The sequence below is a fragment of the Bos indicus genome, chromosome 15, assembly GCF_029378745.1.
Source record: "Bos indicus isolate NIAB-ARS_2022 breed Sahiwal x Tharparkar chromosome 15, NIAB-ARS_B.indTharparkar_mat_pri_1.0, whole genome shotgun sequence".
In the NCBI taxonomy this organism is placed as follows: domain Eukaryota; kingdom Metazoa; phylum Chordata; class Mammalia; order Artiodactyla; family Bovidae; genus Bos; species Bos indicus.
Genome location: NC_091774.1, coordinates 52,358,471 through 52,385,171, shown reverse-complemented (window position 1 = coordinate 52,385,171; position 26,701 = coordinate 52,358,471). Strand labels below are relative to the sequence as shown.

General features: G+C 48.1%; 1 protein-coding gene across 3 annotated transcripts in view; it reads left to right on the top strand.

The window, feature by feature from the left end:
* CLPB (ClpB family mitochondrial disaggregase) overlaps positions 1-26,701 on the top strand; it is a 142,279-nt gene that overhangs the window by 99,239 nt on the left and 16,339 nt on the right. For all 3 annotated transcript variants that reach the window (XM_070803845.1, XM_019975382.2, XM_070803846.1), the window contains 2 exons: positions 7,080-7,177; positions 18,522-18,636. In XM_070803845.1, coding sequence (XP_070659946.1) covers positions 7,080-7,177; positions 18,522-18,636 — 213 coding nt within the window. The remainder of the gene's footprint in view (positions 1-7,079; positions 7,178-18,521; positions 18,637-26,701) is intronic.

Genomic DNA, 26,701 nt, shown 5'->3' with positions numbered 1-26,701 from the left:
TATCTGCTGAATGACCATGGGCAAATTATTTTAGCTCTCTAAGCCTCTATTTTCTTAGGAGTCTTTGTATGGTGAATAACTGCATATAAAGGCCTTAACACCCAACACATGTTAGCTTGTCTTTCACCTTGCTCTTCTACCACACTCAGTTAAATCATTTGTAAAATGGAAAAAATAATACCTCTCCTACTTTCTTCATCAAATTCTTGTGTGTTAGACGCTCAGTTGTGTCCGACTCTTTGCAACCCCATGGACTATAGCCCTGCTAGGCTCCTCTCTCCATGGGATTTTTCAGGCAAGAACACTGGAATGGGTTGCCATTTCCTTTTCCAGGGGATATTCCCAACCCAGGGATCAAACCTGAGTTTCCTGCATTGCAGGTAGATTCTTTACCATCTGAGCCACCAGGAAAGCCATATCAAATTCTTGTTAAGAATTAAATAGGAGGAAGTAGTCAGCACTGTGTATGGCATATAGTCAGTGCTTAGTAAAAGTTCTTGGTTACCTGGGAGGCATATCTTCAGGTGCGCATGTACGTATGTATACAGATTCTGTTGGAAATGGTTAGTGTGGTCTAAGGGAAAAGTTCAGGAACCACAGCTCTATTCCCAGTACTGCTGTGCTTCCTGCAGCATCCTGGACAGGGCTCCTCTCTTTTACCTTCAACCTCTGGGAACACACGGAGAATCAGTGCATCTCTGACCTGAGGAGCTACACACAGATTACCTCGGAAGACTAGACAGGTGGACTCCTAGAAATGGGAGGAGTGGAAAGATAATAGGAGCCCATGGATGATAAGCACTGAGAGTTGGAGGGGTGGAGAGGCTCCCTGGAGAAGGGGCCTTGAAGAAGGGGTAGGGTCTGGATAGTCAGGGAGACGAGGGACCAGGGTACTAGGCCTGAGGAGTTGCCCGGACAGTAGTGTGGAGGTGAGTGAAGGTGAGTATGGAGACGGGGCAGGCGCATGGCTTCTCTCGTGTGGCCACCCCGTCTCAGAATGTGTCCTTGATGGGGAGCTCACAGCCAAAGAGAATGAATCACTCCACACTGATACCTCTGATCATGGGGGAAATTTCCCTTATTCAATAGTAACTTCTAATTGGAGATAGTAAACAGACTGTTGAAATAGTAAAAATTAGGATGAAGGTGCTAAAGGAGTCAGCAGTAAAAATGGGACTTCTCTGGTGGTCCAGTGGTTGAGACTGTGCTTCCTCGGTTGGGGATCCACAAACTGAGTGGTGTGGTTCAAAAAAAACATGGAAATATTGGAAGAATGAATGTATAAGTTATTACAAACATTGTACAGTTTGTACAGTCTTTTCTCCCCCCAGCTTTTTATCTTTTTACACTTTTTACACATCTTATTCAGTCCAAATAGAACCCCTTGAGGTAGGCAGGGCTGTGCTCATGACCACCAGAGAAGTGAAGCAAGACCCTAGTCACAACCAGGGAGCAGTAACCCCCGTCCGTGCTGGCTTCCAGGCTGTGTACTCTTCGGGGACAGGGAGGTAGCTGCAGGTGGAGAAAAGGGCAAGTCATGAAAACCAGGTGTGGTAGATCCGGATCCCTCAAAGGCCAGGATGGCCAATAGGACTGCAGGGGTGGGAGGGAGTGGGGGAGCCTGTCAATATTATTGATAATATAGGCTCACACATTTGTTTAGGGCAGTTACTGGGTTTGGTTTTTTTGGTTTTGTTTTTTTTTTAAGCTTTCTTCTTTGCATTTTGCATCATTGTCTTGTCTTTGATATTCACAGAGGTAGCAGAAAGTCAGAACAGAGTGGTGTCAAGGGAGGAGGGAGTAATGTGCCTTTTCGCCTCTGCCACCCCAGACTTGCTGTCAGCCCCTTGCTGTCAGGAGACCTGAATCCCATCTCTCACTCTGGTTCCACACTCTCCCCAGGAAGGGCAAGTGGGCCTCTCTCTGCAACCACTTCCTCCCCACTTCCCACCACAGAGATAGATAGAGAGTGTTGGGTCTTGACCTGACCTGCCACCTAGACGAAGAGGTTTAGAACTAGCAAAGAGACTGAGGACTTTGGTCCACTGCGATAAGGAACATGGTCACATACTTCACTTGCTATGAGAAGGGCCTTTCTGGGGCAGGAAGAATGGCCATGTTGTGTGTGGCTCTGGAAGATAACACCTGGAAAGAAGTCCATTCATTTGGTAAATCTTACTGAACATGTGTTCTGTGCTGGCCCCTGTGCTAGGTAGTCAGGATATAGCAGTGGATCAGCCATGGACCCTGACTTCTGAGAGTTCTCAGTCCTGTATGGAGACAGACTGTTATAACATAGTGAACAATGTAGTAGGAAAGAAGCAGAAAGGCTCATGGAGCACAAAGGATCGCACCAAATCTGGGGTGAGAGGGAAATAAGGAAGGTTTCCTGGAGAAGAAGCCTGAACTGAGTCTTAAAAGATGAATGGGTATTTATAAGAAGTCCAAGGTGAGAGTGGGGTTAGAGAGAGAGGTTGGGGCTCATGCAAAAAGAATCTGCCCTCAGTTTAGTGCGGGAAACCCCTTGGCAGGCAATGAGCTTGGAATGGGGCTCTGGACATGCTTGAGGAAGTCAGGGTGACTCACCTGTTCCGAATGTAGTCGAGGCGGGTCACTTCTTAGGGAATTGGAAGAACTCACCATTAAGGTCTATTTTGCCTCAGAAAGCCTATAAGGCTGTCAAACCTAAGGCAGGTGCTGTACCAAAGAAGAGTAGCAGGCTCCCTGGGCCCCCGTGGGCCAGGCCCTCTCTCCCGTCAACACCAGCTCCACTCCCTTACCCTGCCTTGGGTGTTGAGACCCCAGCCTGTCACTGGCACCAGCCAGGACCTGTCCATGACCATCCACCCCCATCCTACTTTCCTGGCCCGAGCCCTATTGACAGATCCCCCAGAATCTGAAGGAATTCAAGACAAATGGTTAAGAGGATGGAGTTAATAAAATTTGAAAAATTGAGGCCTGTCACTCCACTGAACTTTTTTCAATACCACTGACAGAAACATATTTCCCCAATGAGTGACCTTCCACAGCTGTAGCGGGCAGGCGCAGCCGCAGCAGTGCTGCCAGGAAGCCAGTCTGCTATTTATCAAATATTATAAGCTGAGACACACTAATCTGGAGCAGGGGAGGAGTCCTGCACTATACTGCCTGGGGTGCTCCAGGTGTTGGCCCCAGCCCCAGACAGCCAGTGGGAGGTGACGGATGGCCTGCGATTAGCTCTCCCCACCTCCGCCCAGCCCTCTGACTTACTCCCAGGAGCCTGACCCTCTAGACCAGCTGCTTGGCCCGGAGGGGCCCTGGGTGGGAGGCATGGTGAGGTCAGGCCAGGGCATGGGCCATCCTGATGCCCCTGGAGAGGACAGCCGGGTGAGGCCCAACGTGGTTATTTATTGGAGTGTAATGGTTTGTGGCCGTTGGTCGTGGAGGTGAAATCGATCAGTTGTAGAAGTCAGGTTCTATCAATTATTACAGCAATTAGTCAAGTCAGAACATCAGAGCAAGGGTTCGGGGGCTGAGGGACTAATATTAGATGGACATTACCCATGGCGCCCCAGCCTCAGCTTTCCTAAACTGGGAGCAGACATGCTGACCCGAGGCTCCAGAACCTTGGGGAGCCTGGCTGGCTTCCCGCCTCGGGGTGGCTGGGGTGAATCTGGGTGAGAGCTCTTGGGCTGGAGACAGACCGAGCACTGCTTTAAACGGCATCCCTGTGCTGGCTGGCCCAGTGCAGAAATGTCCTACCTGTCCCATCCCATCCTTTATGAGAAGTGACACAACTCCTACTAGAAATTACTCAGTGGCCAATGTTTATGGCACACATTTTTCATTCTGTAAGCAAATATAGATCACTGACAGCACTTGTTTGAAGCAGCTAATCTCACCCTCTGTTCTTTCTTCCACTGTCTTCCTCTCTCACCTCTCTCCTTCTCCCCCTCCCCTTCTCTCTCCTATTTTTTCCTCTCTTACCCAGTTCTCTTCTTCTCTTTGCTCTTCTTTTCTTTCCCTTCCAGAGGTCTCTCCCACACCCTCCTGCCACTCTAGCCCATATTCAGTGACAGAGCTCCCCTTGAGGCTGCCTCAGAGAGGAGAGGCCTTTCCACTGAGTGATTGTAGCTCTCTTCCAGCCCTAGCTGTGGTCCAGGAGCTTTGAGGAAAGGGACGATGCTGTCTGCCCCTGCCTCTCAAGCCTTGAGTGCTGAGCGCCAGACAGAACAGGGCTGGCTGGGAAACTGGGTCAGGTGAACAAGCCCCTTAGCACTGTGGTCTTCTTGCACCTCTCTCTACAGGCCCGCTGTCCCTCCTTCGGCACACTGATCACTCTCGGCCTGAGTTGTTGTTGCATGGTCGTCTCTCGTCCCTTTTAGCTTCTGGAGAGCTGGAACTGTGCCTAGACTCTAGATAGCACCTAATCTAAAAGATGGGACCAGGAGCCTGCAGAAGAGACAGAGAAGGAATGGTCTCAGGGGTGTGAGGAAAACCTGAAAAGTGGTTTATATAACTCAAAGGAGAGAGTGGCCAAGGTATTGGTTGCTGCAGAGTGATCAAGAAATATTAAAAAAAAAACCCAAAAACTATTCATTGGCTTTGGCAGTCTCCCATCTCCCTATGTACAGGGCCCTGATACACAGTGCCCAGTAAGCAAGCACCAACAGAATTGAAAGAAAGAATAAGGCTCCAATTGAGCTTTGAGGACTTGCCTGCTAGTTAGGAAGACACTCTTCTCATTAGGGAGGTTGCATTTTATCCTATAAGCAGTGAAAACCATGGAATGATTTTTCACCAGGGGTGTATTGTGGCTGCCCTGGTTGAAGTGTGAAGAATTGTAGTTAAAAAAACCTGGAGTAGGTTTGACTCCTGAGCCAAGCAAATCACCAGCTTTGTGACCTTGGGCTAGTTATCTCCTTTGAGTTTCCACATCTATAGCACGGGAATTTTAATTTCTACCCCTCAGGATGGTTGATAATATATATAAAATACAGAGTACATAGTAAACACTAGTGGCTATTATTTTTATCATCACCACTTCTAGATACATACTCAAGAGACATAGAAAAATACATCCACTCAGACAGACTTGTACACAAATATTCATAGCATATTCATAATAGCCAAAAGGGGAAAGCAAATCAAATGCATATGAGCTTGATGAATAACAAAATAAGGTATGTCCACAGGATGCACTATTATTCAGCCATAAAAGAATGAAGTACATGCTATATTCCTACATTCATGTTGTGGCATGAATGACATGTGCTACATCATGGATGAACCTTGAAAACATGGTAAATTAAGCCAGATGCAAAAGACCACACCATTTATGTGAAATGTCAAGCGTAGGCACATATAGGGACAAAAAGCAGACTAATGGTTTCTGGGGTTGGGGGAAGTGGCGAGTGTCTCTGATAATGGTGATGGGGTTTCTTTTCAAGATGATTAAAATGATCTGGAATTAGATACTGGTGAGGCTTACATGATGATGGAAGTGTATTTAAAACTACTGAATTGTGTACCTTGAAAGGTATGTGAATTGTGATTAAAAGTTATCTAAATATTTTATTTTGTACTAGCTTCCTATTAGAAAATAGAATCATGTAAAAAAGTATTAATTTTTCTTACTGATAATAAGCTTCCTTGGTCTGGGTCATGCTTCACGCTCTCTGCTCCTTTCCCCTCCTCCTCCCATGCTTCTTCCTCTGCAGCCACGGCAGACAGCCATATGTAAATGCTTAATAAATGACTATCATCGTTGATGAGTTTATAGTCCTTAAAGAAGCAGAGAGTTTCAATTGGAATGGTTTTATATCGTGATATGAATGCTGCCTCAGCCTGGGATTGAGAAACACTGATTTTTACTGTCCATCAGCAAACAGTGCCTGAATATCCCCTCTGAGCCAGGCCTCATGGTGACGCAGCCTTTCCTGTGCGTTTAGTGTCCCTGGCCAACTTACTACATCCTCATGGCAGGGACTGTGTCTTAACCCTTATTGAAGTATAGACAACGCACTTCCTTAGCAATAAAGGTCAAGGAGTATTTGTTTGTTTGTTACTTTAATGTTCCATTTAACACATAGTTCTTGAGAGGGGTGCTTTGGGCCAGGACCAGATCTGATTCTTCCATGTCCTGAGTCCCAGCTCATTCAGGGTTGGACAGATTGAATGGAATGGTCAGTTTTCGAAGAGAAGAGTGAGGTGCCCAGATCTGGGCTTTGGGGAGGAGATTCTGACAGTGTGGGGGTTAAAGTAGCCTATCTTCCATGACTGTCAAAGCTCTACACCAAGCAGACACTTTACACAGGCTCATCAGCTGCCTAGCTGCCGGCACTTATAAGTGAGAGAAGGTAGATACATGGCCCCAAGTAAGCCTCTTCTTTTTGTTATACTTCAAGTTCTTTGTCTTTGAATCATGGGAACCAATGACTGGAGGAGATGCCTGCCTGAGTGCACACGCAGCAACAAGTAGCACAGGTGAGGGCTGGCACAGTGGGGTTGCTGATGATGGCCAGAGCTCAGCTGACTCTAGCAGGCAGGAAGTGAGCAGGGAAAAGAAGCATTAAGCAGAGGGAGAGGCAGAGAGCAGAAAGAAGGGGCCTTGTCATTACCTGGGATACTCTGTGCTTTAGATTTCTATATGATTTTTGTGAATGAATATTCATCTGTATACAAACAAATTTGATAATGCAGCCATTTTAATGAAGAATGCATTGGAGTTGGGGTGTATTAATCTGTATGTGTATTGGTATATTTGTTAGCATGTTCAGCTGTGTATATTTTTGTGGGCACAGCACACCTATGTGTGTGTATAGCACATCTGTGTGTGTGGCAACTCTCTGTGGGTAGTGAGTTTTTGCATGTATGCATGCACATGTAGGAGCCTTAATACCCTTACTTCTGTGTCAGAGAAGACCTAGAGCTCCTCTCTCAGAGTAACTTGACATGTGTTTCAATCTCTTAGGTTTTGTTGCTCCATATTTCTGTGAGCATTCCTTACACTGAAGTCAAGGCCTATGCCACCTCCCAGGGAAGGCTGAGGGTCCACTGATCACTCACAGAGGCTCTGTTTCTCCTTCTCCTCCTGTCAGGAGCCAATCCCTTGCAGAGGAATGAAATGGGACACACACCCTTGGATTATGCCCGAGAAGGGGAGGTGATGAAGCTTTTAAGGACTTCTGAGATCAAGGTAAGTCTCAAAGAAAGGAGAAGGCCTGTGGGCACTCCATGCTTCATTTCATCTTTCACTCATTAAATTATGTCAGACTCTACACCAAAGGCCACTTCTCCTTAGAGGATTATTGTCTATTTAAATACAAATCCAGCCTCCTCTTATCAAGAATAGGAGGCATCCCCTTTACTGACCAAGAAGCAGCCTGGGCCACTTCTGGCTTCTGAGGACTAACTTTTAAATTCAGTTTCTGAGGTAGTGAGCCTTCCAGCTCCTTCCATGAAGGAGAGGGGATAGCAGGACAAAATCTTCGCCTCAGTACTATTTCCTCAGGTCTCATGCACTCTGCAGCCTCATCAAGTAACTCTTTTCCATCATCTCTCCTTCTAGAACTTTTCCCTCAGCCCTTCCCTCCATATACACTCCAGAGATCCTTATGTAGAGTATGAGGCAAAACAATCTTCATCTTAATTTGATTTTCTCATCCAGACTTTGAACCTTCTAAAAACAGGCTGCCTTCTGTTCCTCTCAGCCACCCAGCTATAACTTAGAAAGTACTTGGCAGAATCTAAGAACTAGAATCACAAATGTCAGAGCTGGGACCTGAGAAACCATCAAGTCCAGTAGATGGGAAATCTTATCAAAGTAAAATAAATAAGTCAGAGGAAAATAGAGCTGTTCTGGTTGAAGGAGAGCCTATCCTCCCCCCCTGGGTAGCCTCCATGGAAGCTGTGCTGTGGGGCACACATTTTAAATCTCTGAAACCTCGATCAAATGATTTCTTTTCTTCCTGGGGAAACTGGAGCCCAGGGGTGTGTTGTGACTTGCCCTTGGTCCCAGAGCGAGTTAACATCAAAACTGTTACTAAGATCCCGTGGTAGGTTCACTGGCAGGACAGGAACTGGAAGCTTGGTTTCTGACTGTCAGTCTTGGGCTTTTTCCAGCTTCGTGGAATCTTTCTCTGGCAAATTGGCTGCAGTACTTTGAGATGATTAAGAGTGGCAGGTCCCACCTAGTGGCAGACACTCTGTGTGTCTTGAGTAAGAGCACTTAGGTTAGGTCACCTGACTGAGCACTCAGCTGGGGTTGTGATCTCACCCCCTCACTGACTGACTGACCTCGGGCAAGGGCTTCTGCTCCTGAAGCTCAGTTTACCTCTGTGAAATGAAAACACTGTGACTGAATGGTTTCTGTGGTTCCATTCAATATACCGCTGGTCTGTGTAGCGTCAGGATAAACTAGGTCATGCTCTTGTAACAACCCCAAATTTCAGTGGCTTAAAACAACAAAGATTCATTTTTACCTCATGCTACACGTCCATCATCCATCATGGGTCAGCAGAGGTGGGCTCTGCTCATCCGCGATGCTGAGGGACCTCACTGCAGAGCAGCCGCCCTCTGGAAGAGAGTACCCTGGAGGGCCTCCCACTGGCAGCTACATGCTCAGCCTGGAAGTAGGACCCTTTACTTCCACTCACAACTTATTGGACACAGCTAATCCCATGTTCCTGCCCTAGAGTTGGGTCTGCTTCCCCTATTCTCTAAGGAAATCTCTGAGGACTGTTTCACATCACCTCAGGGACTGCATCCCTGTCATTATCTCCCCTTTGAGGCCAAGCCACTGTCCCCTGAGAGCCAGCGCTGCCCTTGGCCAAAATTACTCCTGTTTTGTCAGGTCGTGTGACATAGGGCCAGCACTGGTCTGGTCACGTAAAGCAGGAGAACAGACCTCTTCATATCAGCAGGGATGGAAGGGTTAGGGCTGCTGAGGGACCCTAATGAAATTTGGCTGCCCAGGAAATGTCTTGATGTCAGCCATATCAATACAAAGTCAGTGTCCCAAATGAGTAAGTGGCAGTTGCTGCCTCTGTGCCAGTCAGATCCTTCTAGACCACAGAGGGCTACCTTCTGAGTAGAGTGAGCTCTCAGAATCTGTGCAGAGGTGGGCAGCAGGCAGGCAAGCAGAACTGTGCCATGAGAAAAGGCTGAAGGCAGTGGGGCATCTGGCCGGGAAAGGAGAGACAGCACGTGGGCACAGAGACGGCTGTGAGGAGGAGGGGAGAGAGGAAATGGATTCAGTGCCAGGGCTAGGACAGAGCCAGGCTTAATGGGTGGCTGCTTCCAGAAGGAGCCCCCTCACAGAGCTGTGAGCCAGGGCAGGGGCTGCCTTTTGAGGCTAGAAGACCACTCAGAGCCAGCCAGGGGTTTTGTCACCTCTCAACATGAAGACTCTTTCTCTGTCATCACCTCTCTGCATTTGATCCCTTTACACAGGCTGGATTTCCTCTTCTGTAATGTTCAGCTGTCTGCTGAGCACCTCCACCTGATTGCTCTGGGGTCCCCTCAGATTCTACCCACGTGAACCACCCTCAGCTCTCCCTGGACATCAGCAGCATTGTCTTTCTCTCAGTTGCTCAGCATCTCCATGGTCTCCCATTCTTTCTGCTCTGCTCTTTTTCTCCAGGTTGCAAAAAAAACTACCTCTTCAAAACTGTGAGGAAGAGTTTCAGGGGGGAAACACTGCTTTAGATTGGGTTATGTCACCCTCTGCCAGGAAGTAAGTATCAGCTGCTCAGCTCTCGAGTTCAGGCCCTATGTCAGTGACATAATGATTCAGGCCTGGAGGGTGCTGAGGCTCCAGCCTCAGACCTCATGTCCTGGCTCTTTGTCTAGACACGGATTACCACCACTCTGATCTTATCTTCCTCCCCTTCTGTCCATCCGGCATCTCCCTGCCATCCAGCTCAGCCTCTTCCACCTTTACTTGCCTCTCTATAGTCAAATATGTACTCTTTATAGAAAATCTGTAATTATAAAAGTCATCTTTCCCATTATGGAAAATCTGGACAGTATAAAATGAAGATAATTAAATAAGTCAGTGCATATTTATAAATGACATCTGTATGCCAGGTTCTGGGCTAGGTGGGAAGAAGATATCTGGGTGAACCCCTCAAGGAGCTCACAGTCTGGTGAGGAAACAGACAAGTAAAGTGTGACACCACTGAGTCATTAGTCCCAGGGAAGCCCAGGGACTGTGGCAACCCATGGTGGCTTCTAATCCTGCCTAGGAGATCAAGGAAGGCTACCTGAAAGAGATGTCAACTGAACTGACTCTCACTTAAAAGCATTTTAGCCCTACTATCTGTACATAACTATTATTAATGTTTTTAATTATTTATAGTCATAGTAGGTACCATTTATCAAGTGCATCTAGGCACTCTGCCAGGTCTCGAATATATAATTTTTCTAATGCTGTAACAAAGCTATGAGGTAGCTCTTATTTCCCCCCCTTTTATAGGTGAGAAAACTGAAGGTAAAATAAAACGTGACTTTTGAAAATCAGGCTATTATAAGCAGCTATTGAGATACGAATCAGACCATTCCTCTTATGATACTACATTTACCTTTTCTGGACCATATCTATACATAAGTGGGTTTTTTTCTTAGCCTGGTTGATAGCCTACTGTATAAACCATGGGCCTCAAACTGGCAGCCACCTTTTATTTTGCCAGTTCAGAGTTTTTTTTAAATGTGAGTGTAATGCCTTAGAGGTTGTAATGTGGACTCTCCAGCCACAGGTGTCTGTTTCCTATCGTGTTATGTGCTTACCTGTCAGGCATTTATATTTCCTTCTTGGTCCTGAAGGTATTTGAGTTATGACCCTAGTTCCATGTTTGGAATCTATGTTTTTTCACTTATTATTTCTTCATGGTTTTCCCATTTTAGAATTATCCATAAGCCTAATTTTTAATTTTATTCTGCCTTTTAAAATATGTCACTTATCTAAGAATCTCTGTCACTTTAAGTGGCCTAAATGATTTGTTTCTCATGGCTTATTTGCTTAGTTCTCTCAGCAGTCTGTGTGTGTGGAAGCCTCCTAGGCCCCCTAAGATCGAGAGGTGGATGAAGCCCAGCTCCTGTCTCCTGAGCTGGGTATCAGGAGAGGAAGATGGGGAGATGCAGGCGCTCTTAGCTCTGATACCCACAGGCTGACTTGTGCCTTAGGAGGGGTCCACACAGAGCTTGTGGGGGTTCTAAGAAAGCATGGATCACCTCCAGGCAGAATGAGCAGGGCAGGCTTCACAGAGAAGGTAACCTGTGATCTCACTTTGAAGGATTTCACAAGCTGAAGGGTTTAATACTTAAAGCTTAGACCATTTTCACATCTTAACTAAGAGACAACAGAGAGGTGGAAATATATCTCTGCGCACATGATGGCAGATAAAACAAAAATATGGGAAGCTATTCCATGATGAATATTCAGCTGAGGGGGACGTGCTGGTGGCAGCCCGCATCTCCACTCCCAGATCCTCACTCCACCGAGACTCACGAGGAATTTATTGCTCATTTTAATCACACCCAGAGAATGAATTGGCAGGAATATTAGGCAGATAGGTCTATCATATATATTTTATTTGCATATCCCAGTGACAGAATCACAAGCACATTTCCTGTCTGTGTATTTTTTCATTTGCTGCAGGGGTAGCTGGGGATGCAGGGCTCCCCTGGGCCCCGCATTCCAGGCTGCACGCCTGGGTGCTCCCATCAGATCTGGAGGAAGCCATCAGGAGAGAAGGGGTGAGGTATACAGGAACGTAGAGGGTTATGTTCCGCCTGGCTTAGGATAAAGAGAAACCCCCTTCCCTGCCTCACCGAGCCTGCTCCCTGCTTTGCATCTCATTTCAAGTGCTGGTGTGCTGCATGCCTGGCTCTGTGCTTGGCCCAGACAACACCATCTGACCTTCGTTATAGGTTCTCCATGGGCCAGACAGAGCACTCCATGCTTTATGGGGATACACCTTTGCATTCTTTCTCTTTTAACTTTTAAAAAATCGTTTGTTGAAATATATTTGTATAAGGTGCTCATAACTATACAGCTCACTGTTAATTTCACAAACTGAATATACCTAATCAAGAAGTAGACTATTACAAGCATTCATTTGTATCATACTCCCTTCCAGTCACTATCTGTCCCTCAAGGGTAAGCATTGTCCTGATTTATTTCACTTTTATTTTTACAAAACTTCAAAAATAGTACAGCAAATTCCCATAAACTTCCACCTATATTACTGGTTGTTAACATTTTATCATACTTGCTTTATTATGTAGAGATGAATAATATAAAGATATATAATTTTTCTGAACTATTTGCGAGTTGTATATACATGATCCCCTTTACCCCCAAATACTTGTATGAAGGTCCTAAAAAATAAAGGACATTTTCTATATAACCTCAATACAATTCTCAGAATCAGAGCATTAATATTAACTAATCTACAGATGTTATTCACATCTCACCAGTTGTCCCAATAGTTCGTTTTACAAGGAAAAAAAATTTTGGATCCAAAGTTGGATTCAGTTGTCAAGTCTATTTAGTCTCCTTTAATCTGAAACAGTTCCTCAGTCTTTCTTGACATTCTAACAAGTACAGGCTGGCTATTTTGTAGACTGTCCTCAATTTGGGTTTGTCTAATGTTTCTTTATGATTCAATTCAGGCTGTGCATTTCTGGCAAGAACACCCTCTGGTGTTTATTTTCAATAAATTCATTAGGTATCCCCATGCTGAAAGTAGGAATATGAAATTTGTGTTTTAAATCTCCTTTCCCTAAATAGGCTCTGAACTCCCTAAAGGCAAGAACGGGTCTTTTCTTATCTCCGGGGTGGAAGGTGCAGGCACTGGAGTCAGACTGCAGGAGTTAGTGTTCTGCCTTTATTACTTGCTACCAGTGGGGCCCTGCTTTAATTACTTCCTCTCTGGATGATGAAGGAGGAGATCCTCTGACCTCCTTAGGGCTGTGAGGGTAGAACAGCTGGTCCCAAATCAGGCAAGATTCATCAGTTCATACTCAGACTAAGGAGTGGAAGTTTGAGGAGTAACAGGGTATTTATGTAGTCTCTAAGTCCCACCCTACAAGACACGTGTTAATTACATAAGGGGAAGATGATGGTGGAGAAACTTGGCACAGCCCACCTTAATCAGATGATCAAAACTAACATCCCCAGTCACAGGTACATCATCATCACGTACCTCCTGATGTGACACGCTGAGGAGCATACAACCCATTTTCTCACCTCAGCCCCTCTTTGCCCCTCTTAACCGTCTTGCCATTCTTGTCTCTGGGGCAACCCAGCTATTTGCAGAGGAGCAACATGATCCAGTTAACATGTTAAAAATACTGATCTGGCGGCAAAAGGAGGATCAGGTGGAGGAAAGAATGGACCCTGGGATGCTGACATAGCGGTCACCAAGTCTTCATGGGACTGATGCTGGCACTGTACCCAGCTTTCCTCAATACGGATGTGGACTCTGAGCTGGTTCAGGAGACTTTCAAGTCCCTTAGGTGCCCCTCTCATCCCCCATTCTCCCCTCCTGTCTGCTCGACGTTTCCCAGCCTCCTTTGTTGGACCCCCTGTGCTCCTCTTGTCATCACTCCCTCTTCTCAGGACTCTTCCATCGTCCCACACCTGCCCCCTGAGTCTCATCTTCTGCCCACTTTGTTGACCTCCCCACCCAGGCCTCTCTGCCTCCCCCAGCTTCAGGACATGGTAGAAGCCCTGACTATGATGTGAGTTGGGGTGGATCTAGGAAGTCAGGAGGATGGGGCATATCTGAGTCTGTGAGAAACCAGGGGGCTGTGTGCCCTGACTTCCCTCTAAAGGCAAGCTGCATCTTGGACTCTCTTTTCTTCCCTCTGCCACACTTTTCCTGTTTTTTCCCCAGGGTCTCCTGCCGACCACCCCTGCCCCAGCTCCCCTCTCAGTAAACACATCGCTAGGTTTATTATCAGATTTGTTCCCTGAGTAATGCCCAGCAGCAGGGGTGCTGCCATACCCTTCTCCCTGTAACTCTCACCCACAGAGCTGCTCTGCCCAGCCACCCACCTCCTAACAAGAGCCCAGCTAGGCTTCGCCTCGGCCTCCCAGCCCTTTCCTGTAAATGCACTCAGAGCCAGGAGGGGTGCCATATTAAATCAAGAATGATGAAAACCAGTGGCTGCGATTATCCAGCCGAGATGCAGCATAGGAAGCTGGTTGCTGCTGGCTCCAGGTGAGGGCTTCTGAAATTAATTGCATGTGGCTTTTATTAAGAAGATGATCACTCTCCCTCTCCTGCTCTCCTGGTGGCTTCCTTCTATTGCATCTCCACCCAGTGTCCTCTGCTTCTGCAAGCTGGGTCACCTACCCTGTCCCCTCCTCTACTGGAACCCTGTTGAAGCAGAGTCTTGACCTCATTCCCTGTAGTCTTCTTCCTCATTTCCTCAGAAGCCAGGAACAACAATAGCCCACATTCATGGACCCTTACCAGGGGCCTTCTCTTTCCTCCCAAAGAAGATACATACAGACCAAGTAGTTTCCTTCCCTAGGTTCTTCCACTGGTTAGCTCTCCACAAGCCTGAACTCATAGCTCACACTATTAAAAAGTCATTCATTCATTCACCATTTTTTTAAAAATTTTGGCTGCCTGAGTCTTCACTGCTGCGTGTGAGCTTTCTCTAGTTGGAGCGAGTGGGAGCTACTCTTCATTGCTTGTGTGGGCTTCTCACTGTGGTGGCTTCTCTTGTTGAGGTGCACGGGCTTCCCTTGGCATGTGGAATCTTCCCAGACCAGGGATCAAACCCCTGCATTGGCAGGCAGATTCTTAACCACTGGACCACCAGGGAAGTCCTCAACATTTTTTTAATATAAGCTCTGTGCTAAGCATTTGGGAAAGAGCATGAAGTAATAACCTCATATGTGGTTTAATCCCATTGTCCTGTACATTTTTATCAAAAAATCTGGTCCAGTTTCAGAAGTTTCTCTGAAGAGCTGTATACGGCTCCAGGCGTAGAGGGGGTTGTACTCGAATCAGGGTGTGCTCAAATTTAGGCCATAGGTTGACTCTTTCCCAGTACTATTTAGAGAGCTCCTGAGAAACCTGACGCTCACCCCCATAGAAGTCCAGAACCCTTTCCCATTGCTCAAGAAAATAACAATACTAAGATAACCTAAAATCATGACACTGAAGAAGAGTTGCAAAAGGTAGAAATGTTGCCCTGGAGAAGGCTCAGGGAGGCCATGATGGTGGTACCCAAACCAACAGAGTGGTGGGGAAACTCCTGTTAAGCTTTGCTTGCAGCAAAGGAAAAAAAGGTGTGTTTTGTGAGGCCCCACAAACCAGTGGATGGAAAGCACCTAGAGGAGGAGTTCTCTACCATGTAAGGGAAATTGACAGGCACAGCTGAGACACCCCAGGCAGTGGAGGTGTCCTGAGAGCTCAGTTGGTGTTGAGACTGCCCAGCAGACTCAGGGTTCCTGGGGAGAAGTCTCAGGAGCCACACTGGGTCCATGGGGGCATCCTAATGGACCTAACTCCTGGCTTCTGCTTAAGCCAGAGCACTTCTTCCTCTTATCTGTGGGGCTCCATGCAGATTAAATTAATTCTAGCACCAAAATAAAAACAAAGGCACTGGGTTAGAAAATTAGTTATCAAAATGCAGTAAAGAAGTAGTTAGCAAAGTTTATCAAAGGCCTGCACAGGCCAGATACTGTGTTGGCCACTGAGTCTCTCACACAGCTACTTCTGCATATACATTCGCTGTGTGCCAGAGACCTGCCCAGTGCTTCATATGCATCATCTCACTTAATTCTCACCAGCATCCCACAATGAGTACCATTGCCATGCTAGAGATGAGGAACTGAAATTCAGGGAGTTGAATTAACTCCCCAAGGTGAGCTTACTGTTAAGTAGATTTGTTGTTTAGTCACTAAGTCGTGTCCAATCTTTTTTGACCCCATGGACTGTAGCCCCCCAGGCTCCTCTGTCCATGGGATTTCCCAGGCAAGAACACTGGAGAGGGTTGCCATTCCCTTCTCCAGAGGATCTTCCCTACCCAGGGATCAAACCCATGTCTCCTGCATTGGCAGGTGGATTCTTTACCACTAAGCCACCTGGGAAGCCCAAGTAGATTAGGTGAGGTTTAAATTCAGGTCTTTCTGGGGCAAAGCTGGCTTCTTTCTGCCACACGATGTGCCTCACTATGAGCCGGAAAGGTATCAAACTTCATGTGGGGACTGCTGTAAGAAGTCAGTAAGACACTACACAGAAAGTTCGGATTACCATGCCCGGCACACAGCAGCCATCTCACAGACGGCAGTCACCTCATTCACTTGGCAGCACAAATTGAATCCTTCTGTGATCCAGGCCCTGTGCTAGGTGCTGGAGTTACAGGGATGAATAGAGCGTGGTCTTTGTCACTACTTCCTCATGTGTGGAGTAAAGAGATAGAAACAGGCAGTTAAACTAGTGCTCTGGAGGTGCCAGGGCAACAGGCTCTTTAGACAATTTGGTATTTAAGCTCAGATCACTTAGAGATGGGTGGGAATAGAGAAGACTTATGTGCTGAGGGAGCAGTGTGGACAAAAGGCCCAGAGGTGGGAATACCCATCCCTGAGGGGAAGTGACCTAACAGACAGACCTCACAAACTCTCGGAGGCCAGGTTCCTTCTGCATCCTGCCTGACTGCAAGCGGGCCAGGCCACTGGCTGGTGCTGTACCGGCCTGTATGTGTGCATCTCTCCATCAGAGCCTTTCAGCCCAGTGGACCCAAGTGCTGAGAGGGGCTAGGTGGATAGGGAGGAGGAGGAGGCAGATATATGGCTGGAGTCGGCAGAGCCAGGTGATGTATGTGGTGCCTGAGGGAGCTGCACAGTGACGTGCTGGATTCCAACCGGCAAGCGTTGCTCCGCTGGGATTGGTGCCGAATTATTGCTCCATATGAAACCCCAGGACTGATGGGAGCTTTCAGTTACAGACTGATAGCAACAGCCAAAATTGGATTGTTTGCTATTTATTTTTTTTAACTTCTGTCAAGGTCACTACCATAACAGGAAAACACTGCCCAAGTAGCAGATATTCTTCATCCACTCTGCCCGCAAGAGCAATCTGCAGCCACCACTTTTGTGACAAGGCCTTACCTTGGCAGCTCGCTTTCTAGAAAGCTGTCAGTGTTACAGGAGCCCTAGGGAAGAGAAGCCCCCGGAAGACCCAGGTCTTTCTGTCTCACTTTAAGGCCTGCTTCCTGCCCCCAGCGCCTGGCCTCCATCGATGCTTTATCATCAGACCCATGCACTCACCCCCCAACCCAGTCTCCAGATAGTGCCACAGCTCCCAACTAGCCCAATATTCCAGCTCCTTCAAGTCTCTCACCTCCCAGAAATGTTTTATGTTTTATGTATCCTTCCCTTCTCTGTACTCCTACACCACCCAATCTAGCTGTTAATTCCTCTTTGTATCTGTCATCAGCTTCATTTTTGTAAACTTTCACCAGCTGCGTCCACTGCCAGGACCCATGCCAGAAATAGCAGTGAGTAAAATGGGGCTCATAGTTGATTTGTAAGACACAATCACAAATATGCAGCAAACTCATTTTCAAGTAGCTTTTTTCAGTGATAGATACAGGGCTAGGTGTAGGCACACATGCTTTAGAACCACAAGGGAAACGGCTGATCCTGCCTGAGAAGTATTCATGTACACACCCTGCCTCGCCTCCCCTGCCTGACTTAGATAGAGCTCTTTGAAAGCAAGACCTGGCTCTTCTCCCCTCCCTTTCAGTGGGACAAAGCTCAAGCCTCCTGCTTCTGTCTTTTCTGAAATGGACCAAGCCAGAGGCCAGACACCTGCCAGGCACCCAGCATCATCTAAACCTGCCAGGGGCCAGTCTTCCTCTTTGCCCCTTCCCCACCTTTCCATCATGGCATACACAGTGCCAGGAATTTAGCAATTGCTGAATAGTTGTGTTTAATTGAAAAATGCAGTATCATTGACTTGAAGGGTGTTCATAGCTCTGGTGAGGGTAAGCAGAAAATGAAAGGAACCTATCTATTTGTAAGCACTTAGTGCTTACTAGCCATAGCACTAGACACATTCTGTATACAACATCATATTTAATCCCCAATTTGCAGAGGAGAAAACTGAGCATAGTAACTTGCTCCAGGTAATCACATCTTATTAAGTGAGAGAGCTGGGATTCAAACCAAGTCTTCTGTCAGACTCCAGACTCAAGAGTTAATCTAATGAGTCGGCAAAAAAGTTCATAAGATCTTATGTGAACACCATAAGAATCGTTTGGCCAATCCAATACTAGCAGTACTTATTTTACTAGCAGGGCGAGCCAGGACCCCTGAGCAGTGGCCACCAAGGTAGGGAAATGAGGTGAGGACTCAGACGAGGGGCTGGGAAAAGAACGAGCCAGAGCTGTCCATCAGAACCCCCAGAGGCCCAGACCCTCTGCTTTTTCCCCCTGGGTTGGGGGGATAGAATGAAACTAGGGTCCTCCTGGGTCCGGCGCTCCTGAGCCGCCTTCCATCTCGTCTCTCTCCACAGTACCAAGAGAAGCAGCGGAAGCGGGAGGCCGAGGAGCGGCGCCGCTTTCCCCTGGAGCAGCGGCTGAAGGAGCACATCATTGGCCAGGAGAGCGCCATCGCCACAGTGGGCGCAGGTGAGTACACGCACACCGAAGAGGGCGTAGAAGTTTGTGGTCTGCTGCAGTGAGGTGTGGTCCTGCCATCTCCAAGCTGAGGAGAAGGGGCTGTTATTGTTACAGCATAGCATTTGTGAAGTGCTTCCTGTGTACCAGGCAGTGTTCTAAGCTCTTTGCATATGCCACGTCATTTAATCCTTACAATCCTATGAGGTTGGTCCCATTGAATCCCCATGTTACAGATGAGGAAGTTGAGGCAGAACACTTGAGTAATTTGGTCAAGGCTTCTTTCTGTGCTTTGAATTTAACTCTGACGTTCATCTGATCTACTGACCCCACCCCACCCCCGCTTTTCAGGTGGAGAAACTGAGACCCAGAGAAGAACAAGAGCTTTCCCATCACTAGTATTGTCATAACTGAGCCAGAACTAGAGCTTTGGTCTCCTGTCTCCCGGCGGGGACTGTGCCATCCTTCAATATAATTTGTTGGAAGCTGGCTCAATTCTATGGAAAACATCCCGTGCAAGTCTTGAGTGCCTTCTTCTCTACCTCAGAAGCGCTTATGCCACCTTGGGATCTAGACCGTCTGCTGATATCACCCCTCATCTCCTGACCTTCCTGTGCATGCATCTCCAGTGGAGAGAGATAAAACTGGGGTTGTGCTCAGGATGGTGGCCTCACCATTGTTCTCCTGAGGTGCATGGCTCCCTGAGGGTAACCTCAAGACAGATGAGGCAAGGGCAAGGGAACCCTATTTCTGACTTAGACAAGGGAGTATCCCCCAAGGCAGTGGTTCTCAAAGTGGTCTCTGGACCAGCAGCATCAGCATCCTCTGGGAACTTGTTAGAATGTAGATCTGATCCCAGACCTGTGGGATCAGGAGCTCTGGCGATGAACCAGAACTCTATATTCTGAGAGGCCCTTCAGGTGAGCCAATGCTCAGCTCAGCTTTAAAAGCCTCTTCCCTGCGATGTCTTGGTCAGGTGCATCCAGTGCCGCCTCTAGTCCCACCACATGCAGCCCAGCAGCCGCCACGCCCAGCACCAGACTCTCTCACTTGTGAAAGGAGACATGAAGCTGAAATTGTGGAGTCCCAGAGGAGTCAGTGCACAATGAAGGCAGTCATCCCTGTGACACACTGGGCCCAGCCTGTCTCCATCCTCCTCACACACCAATGGGACTCATGGTCAGGTCATGACCTGATCATCAGCAGTTAAAAGGAGCCCATAGACCAGATCTGCCTCAGCAGCTGGAGGGCAGAGACTACCTGCAGGCACACCCAGGAGCCAGGGAAAGCTTCTGTGAAGACACAAGTCCCCACTACTCAGGCCCAAACCTCATCAGGCTGCCCTTTTGGGTCTGAATACAGACAGCCACCCTCAGCTTGGAGGTGGCAACCCCCCACTTCTTTGCCAAGGCCATGTCTGAGGTAAAAGGAGAGGAGACCTTGGGAGCTCTTGGGTCAAAGAGAGGAGGAGGAGCCCATTGGAGAGATCAGTGACTGAGCCAAGACGTGAGAAGCAGGTTCTACTAGAGTTTCATGTCCACTTGGGCCAGAACTATAGATGCCATCATGGTATTTACCCTCCACTTCTTACACAGCCGTTTCTTCACATGTTGCCCACTCCTCTGATCTCCTGTTTCTCACCAACTTCTCAAGCCCATAAGTTGAGAGACTTCCAGAAGTAGTTAGGGGAGGGAGGAGGACATTAAAGTGGAAAGAATTCAGTCAGCCAGGGCTCAAATGGCAGGTAGGCCACTTACCAGCTATGCAGCTCAGGCTGGTCACTCAGTTTCTTTGAGCATCAGTTTCCTCACCTTTGTACCAGGAATCCAGACTCAGGACTATAGGACTGTAAAGCATATGCTATCTCCAGTATGTACCAGACAGTTCTCAATAAAACCCAGTCCCCCTCCTCTAGATGTTTACTGTCCAGCGTTGGGCACTGTGCTCCATAGGTCAGGCCCTCAGTTGTTTCCATCAATCCAAGACTGATCCCTAGTCCCAGCCCCAGACTGGCGTCTTCCCCTGGTCCTTCTCCTTGTCTCTCCCTGCTGCCAGCCCAGAGCAGGAGTAGATGGTTCCACTTCCCACCTCCTAGGGGCTGTCAGAATGTCTGCCAAGTGCCTTGTCCTACCCATAGCTCCATCTGTCACCCACACTCTGCCTCAGATCTGGAACGCTTTCCTCCTTGTCCTGTGGTGTGTAGGGTGACTCTGCTATGCCTCCAGTGCTGCTGGAAAAGACACAGAGGGTGTGGGGGCCTGGGCTGTGGGGTTAGTACATTCCCTTCCATTTGTAAGGTGGTAACTTTTCGCCCACCTTGCTAGAAGCCCTGCAGCCAGGGATCACACTCATAACAGTCAGAGTGTGTTCAGCTTCCAGCTCCTGTGAAGCATGAGGCACTCTCTGGGTCAGAATCTGTGGCAGGGCCTCAGCACTGAAGCAGGTGCAGGAGAGTGGGGCGGATCTAGAGGGCAGGCTAGGGTGCTCCCTGAGTGCTCTCAGCTAGTGTCAGATGTGTGCTGGCTGGGTGGAACCTGGCACCCCAGAGGTACCATGAGGGTGGGCAGCCAAAGAAGTGCCGCAGAATGAATTGATTTGATAAATGGCCATTTATTACCCTCACGAATTGGCTGAAACCAATTTCGGTCACATCAACCCCTGGTAAGTGCTGGGATATTGATTTGTGCAAAGTAATACAGTGAATTTATCAGTGTGATCCCCAGCTGCAGGGCTTCTAGCAAGGCTGGCGCACAGTTACCATCTTACAAATGGGGGAGATGAAGCACCGACCCCACAGCCCAGGCCCCCATGGCCTCTCTGGTCTTCTCGGGTCACTGGAGCCAAAACAGGGCCAACATGCAGACCACAAGCCAGAGCACTGACATCAAGTGTGAGGTTCTTCTTCCAGAATCCCAAGCTGTTCTTGATCATGGGGAAGGGGAGGATGCCTGTTCTAGTGGGAGCTCAGAACCTCTGTGCCCACCATCCTCAGAAAGGCAGCCAGCTGTCTGTTCAGATCTAGACTCTGCTTCCCTCCTCCACCTGGTCACCTCCCATGTTCCTGTCTCAGTAAAGGCCCCACCATTCCCTGGTCTCCTGAGTAGAAGCGCAGATATTTCCTTGGCTCTTCCTTCCCCTTAAAGCCCTTCAGGTTCTATCATTTTACCTCTTAAATAGATCTCACACCTAGCCTCTCCCCCCATTCCTAATACCACTGAGGACCTCCAGCTCAGGACCTCAGTGTCTTCTGTCTGAACCTAGTGGTGGTCTCCTTGTTGGTCTCTCTGCCTCCTTTTCTTCCCCTATAACCACTTCTCCCTAGCTGGAGTCAGCTTTGTACAGTGTAAAAACAAAACAAAAAAAACCTGTGTAAAATTCTTGAGTTTCTAATGCCCTGGCCTGGCATTAGGGCCCACCCCTGCTGCCCTCCCCCACTTCCCCAGCTGTCCCCCTCCCCCACTGCACACAATGGCTATTTCTGCCGCCCTGCACATGCTGCGTTGATCTCCTGCCTATATTTGTTGATGCTGCCATCTCTGGTTGAAACTCCTTTCTTCTGGCCCCTTCCCCACCCTAGCCCTGCCCGTCTCCCACCCTCGGGCTGGTTTTTATATTTCAGGAGCAATAGACTGTAGACTCCTGAGGGCAGAGACCCTGACTGAATCATTTTTGTTTTCCCAGTTCCTGGCGCAGCCCTCCAGTCGAGGTGGATGCTTAGTGCAGTTTGTCACATTAATTACTTTGCTTATGGCCCTTTGTCCATCTCTGTGATGTGCTCTGAGGAAAGAAGAGAAGCTGTTAAGCCTGCTTCCTAGTTGTTCACAAGCATACTAAGAATGTGAGTGTAGCAAGATCGTTGTTTACAACACCCATACTAGTCATCCTTTGACCCTTTGAAGTGACATCCCTTTCGCCAGACCTGCTCCAAGAAGCCTCTTCTGGGCAGCCTGCACCTGTGAAGGCTTCGCAGTGGCTCCCTCTGACCAGAGGCCTATGCCTGAAGCCCATTGCATCTGGTCCCCATTGACTCTGAAGCCTGTGAACTCCCCAGGGAAGCTCTACCACCTTGACCTCTCTTCTAAGCCTGGCTCTGACCCGAATTCAGAACTTTAATATCACCCATATACGCACAGTAGGTGCACCATCCTATCTCATACTCCACCTCCCTCTTTGACTAATCCAGAAATGTAATCTTCCTGAGTGCTGCAGCTAGCTTTCTGGACCCTCCCTTGGAGTCCTGTTTGTAATCTGAGAAATACATCTAGATCGTCCCTGAGTTGTAGAGAGGTAGTGATTAATTTAGAAAACTTCTTAAGTTCCACCTCCCCACTTCAGGAGTCCCTCCTGTGCCCCTGCTCTTATTGACTGGACTGCTCTGCCCTTCTGCTCGCCTGCCAGGACCTGACCCTTGCCTTATCCAGGAAGCTTTCCTTAACTCTCCACCTGGTGCAGGGCCTTTCTATGCACTTCCTGTGGACACTTTTTTTTTGTTGTGCTTACCACGTAGCATCAGTTTGTATGTCTTTCTCCCTGCAAAAGTCAGAAACTACCTCTCTTTCAGGTCTGTTTCCCCAGAGTTGGCACACAGGTATGTAAAAGGTTGTTGAACTCAAGTAAACTCAGATGAACAAAGTCTAAACACGTCTTGAGGTTCTGCCTCCCCTGAGCACAGATTCTGATCTCAACCTCTTTCTGGAAGGGTGTCAGTCTTCCCTCCAGTGGTCCCTAACCCATAGGGTCCCTAACCTTAACCTAACCATAGCCTGCGAGGCTTTCACACACAGTGGGTGGGCTCAACAAAAGCTATTTGCAATTTTAGTACGGTTAACTCCTCGGTAGCAATAGTTTGCCTTCAGAAAGAATACTCCTGACAGACTAGAAAGAGCTTTTCTCTCATCATCCACCAAACCCAGGGCACCAGAAGCAGGCATTTGTTGAGCTATGCCCCTTGAACCTGTAAGCTTAGACAGAAGATACTAATAGACATTTAGGTGACTGAACTGTGGAATTCCTGTGAAGGATAGGTTCCCCTAGGAGGTGGCACAAGCATGGGGCAAACTGTTTCAGGTTAGGTTAAAAAAAAATCTGCTGCATCAATAGAACTTATCAGGAGAGATGAGTCAGCCTACCCAGACTCCCCCAAACCTTGAGCTAGATGGAGGCAAAGGCCTGGCATGGGAGGAGGAGGCAGTTCTTTTGTCTCACTTGGGTTTTGCACATCAGAGCTTTCCTCCTGGAATGTCCCATCATATCCAGGCTGCCTAGCCATCTCCCCCTTGTGCTTTGGCCCCCAAGTCACAGTCAGAAACAGATAGCGTTTCCCACACTTTTCATAGTACTCCATACCACTTGGCGCTCACAGTTTTCATAGCAGCGTTCAGCCAAGAGGTGCAGACCTGTTCTCGGTTTCTTTGTAGGTGCCCCAGCACTCGACACAGAACTTTTTTGCTGAACAAATGGATAAGACTCCCTGGAGGGAAGTTAAGAAGAGAATTGAAGCCTTCTTTACCCAAGGGTAGTAGTAACCACTTGGAGCTGTAAGAGACTCTTGGATCCAGGCATCACTCTTCTCTGTAAAATGGGAGCTGAAATATCTGTTCTTTGCCCCTTGTGATTCCAGGAAGACCAACAATTAATTCATTTAGTCCACACACATTATACCAGTGTTTTGCAAAAGTCCCTCAGGAAATAGGCCTAGGACATGCACCCACGAAATACACAATCAAATCGGGACTTACCCTCCCCCTGGTATGAGGGTGCACAGATGAAACCTTCCCATTGTCCCTCTCTGAACCTCAGCCTCGTCCTCTGTAACATGGAGAGATACTCCTTACTTCTCTGAAGTATTGTAAGGATGAAAGGGCTATCTGTAAAATAGCACGGCTAATGGCTTGTGCCCCCACTGCTGCTATGACTACTGTTATTTTTATTCTTATTCTTTTTTTTTTTTTTTTTTGCAACTTACAAATCACTTTCATAACCATTAACTCATTTTAATCTTCATGAGGGGCCGACTGAGCACATATGGCTAGTCCCATTTTAGAGATGAAGAAACCAGGCTTCTAAAGGAGTAAGTGTTGACCTCAAAGTCAGCTAATAAGTGACAGAGCCGGGACCCCAAACTAGATCCTGTGGCTCCTGCCCTCCCTACCGCACCGCCCCGTCGATGAACACGGGGGTTATTGGGGCAGGTGTGATATGGAGTCAGCTGGAAGAGTTGTTGCAGGAGAGATGTAGGATGAGTGGTAGTGGTCCACATGGCCAGAAGACCCAGCAAGGGGACCCTGTCACTGGTCCAGCATATGGAGAGGCTGCCAAGCCTGTTGGAGCCCCAGAGATGGGACAGGCCAGATGGGCTGAGCTTCCTGCTCAGGGGACCTTGAGACCAGAGAGCACTGGTCAAGAGATGGTCAGGGGCAGGGGCTCCTGAGACCGTGTATGGAGTGACTGAGGCAGCCAGACTGAAAGACTACAGAGGAGCAACTTTCCAGGTGAGGTGAGGGAATGAGAGGGTGCTGTGTGGGAAACAGCCAGGTCCTCCCTCTAAACTCCTGAACCACCAGTTCAGGTTCAAGAGCTGGCCAGCACGAGGGGTAAAGCCCAGGTCCATTTATCTACCTGTGTAACCTTGAGCAGGTCACCTCACTTCTTTATATGTATGATCTCATCTGTAAAATGGGAATCAAGTTACGTGCCCTGCCTGCCTCGTGGGTTTGTAACCAGCCTCAAATGAAGTTATGTCTACAGAAGTTCTTTATAGGCTCTGAAGTGCTAGCAGAGGAAGTTGCTGCATTTGCTTGTCCACAGTGAGAGCACGAATATCTGTGACCACATCCCAAGTGGACCCAGCCAGGTCTCTGTCCCAGCCTCTGCCCCAGCCTGACAGGACCCTAAGGTTCCCAGTCTTAGCCCTCAGCCGCCCTACCAACCACACACCCGGGGGCCCGCCTTCTTCAGTCTTTTCTAGCTACTTCCATTTTTCATTCTGTCGGACACCATCTGCTTGGCCGTTTTTCTCTTCAGATATTATTAGAAATATCCAGAGTTGTAATTGTTTAATGGTTGGCATTTTGCCTGTTTCACGGGGGGCCCAGATTGAGCCCACCCCAGACTCATGCCCTGAGTCCAGCAGAATTGACCAGGGACAGCTGTGCAGTGGAGTCTGCTTGGCATTATAAAGAGCTCTCTCCCAGGTGCGTTATTAGAAAAGAAGGGGGGAAAGATGGCCCCAGGCGTAATCCAATTCCATGTTCTCTATGGTGTTTTTGAACTGTTTAGCCCAGAGGCATGTAGCTCTTGGTGGGCTGGGAAGCTTCGTGAAAGAGAAGTCAAGATCAGAACCCAAGGTTCACAACACCTGGGGAGCTCTTCTCCCCGGGCTCCCCATTTGAGTGATGCCTGGGTACTTTGGCCTCCCCAGATACCCCCATGAAGCCTGAATCTAGTTTATGTTCAGCTTCTTTCAAACCTAGATTCTCAACTTATTCAACTTTTGGAGAAGTGTGACTCCTTTCAGATAAGCCCCCATTCTCACCTTTACCTCAGCACACATCCTACACATATATTCACAGAAGTCTAGCCTTTGTCCTTTTATAGGTCTCTACCTTCCCAAACACCCTCACCCACAGGGTGTTGCTTCTGTCAGAACACTGGGGCCTCCCCTTTCGCCAGGCTAGGGCTTCTTTGTCTTCATGCCTAGCCTCTGGATACCTGCGAGGCCTGTGGGTTCCCCTCATGGCCATTCTTCCAGAGGACCAAGCCAGTCAGTTCAGAGATGATCTCAGCCTAACCCAAGGGAGAGGTTAGACTGAGTGGTTTCTCAGACTCCTCTCAGAAATCTCAGGGAGAGAATCCAGGCAGGCAGAGTGGCTTGTCCGGTGTCCACGGACAGTTTCTGTTTCTTCTGAGGCCAGAACTAGAAAGTATCTTAGGAAGAAGCATTAGAGTTTGAGGTGAGAAAGCCCACAGTGTGGACATGTACTCCTGAGACAGGCATTCGAGACCTCTGTGGTCTGATCCCACCCACAGCTACTCCTGTTCATTCCTGTCCCCCTCACAACCTCTGTCATACTGCCAC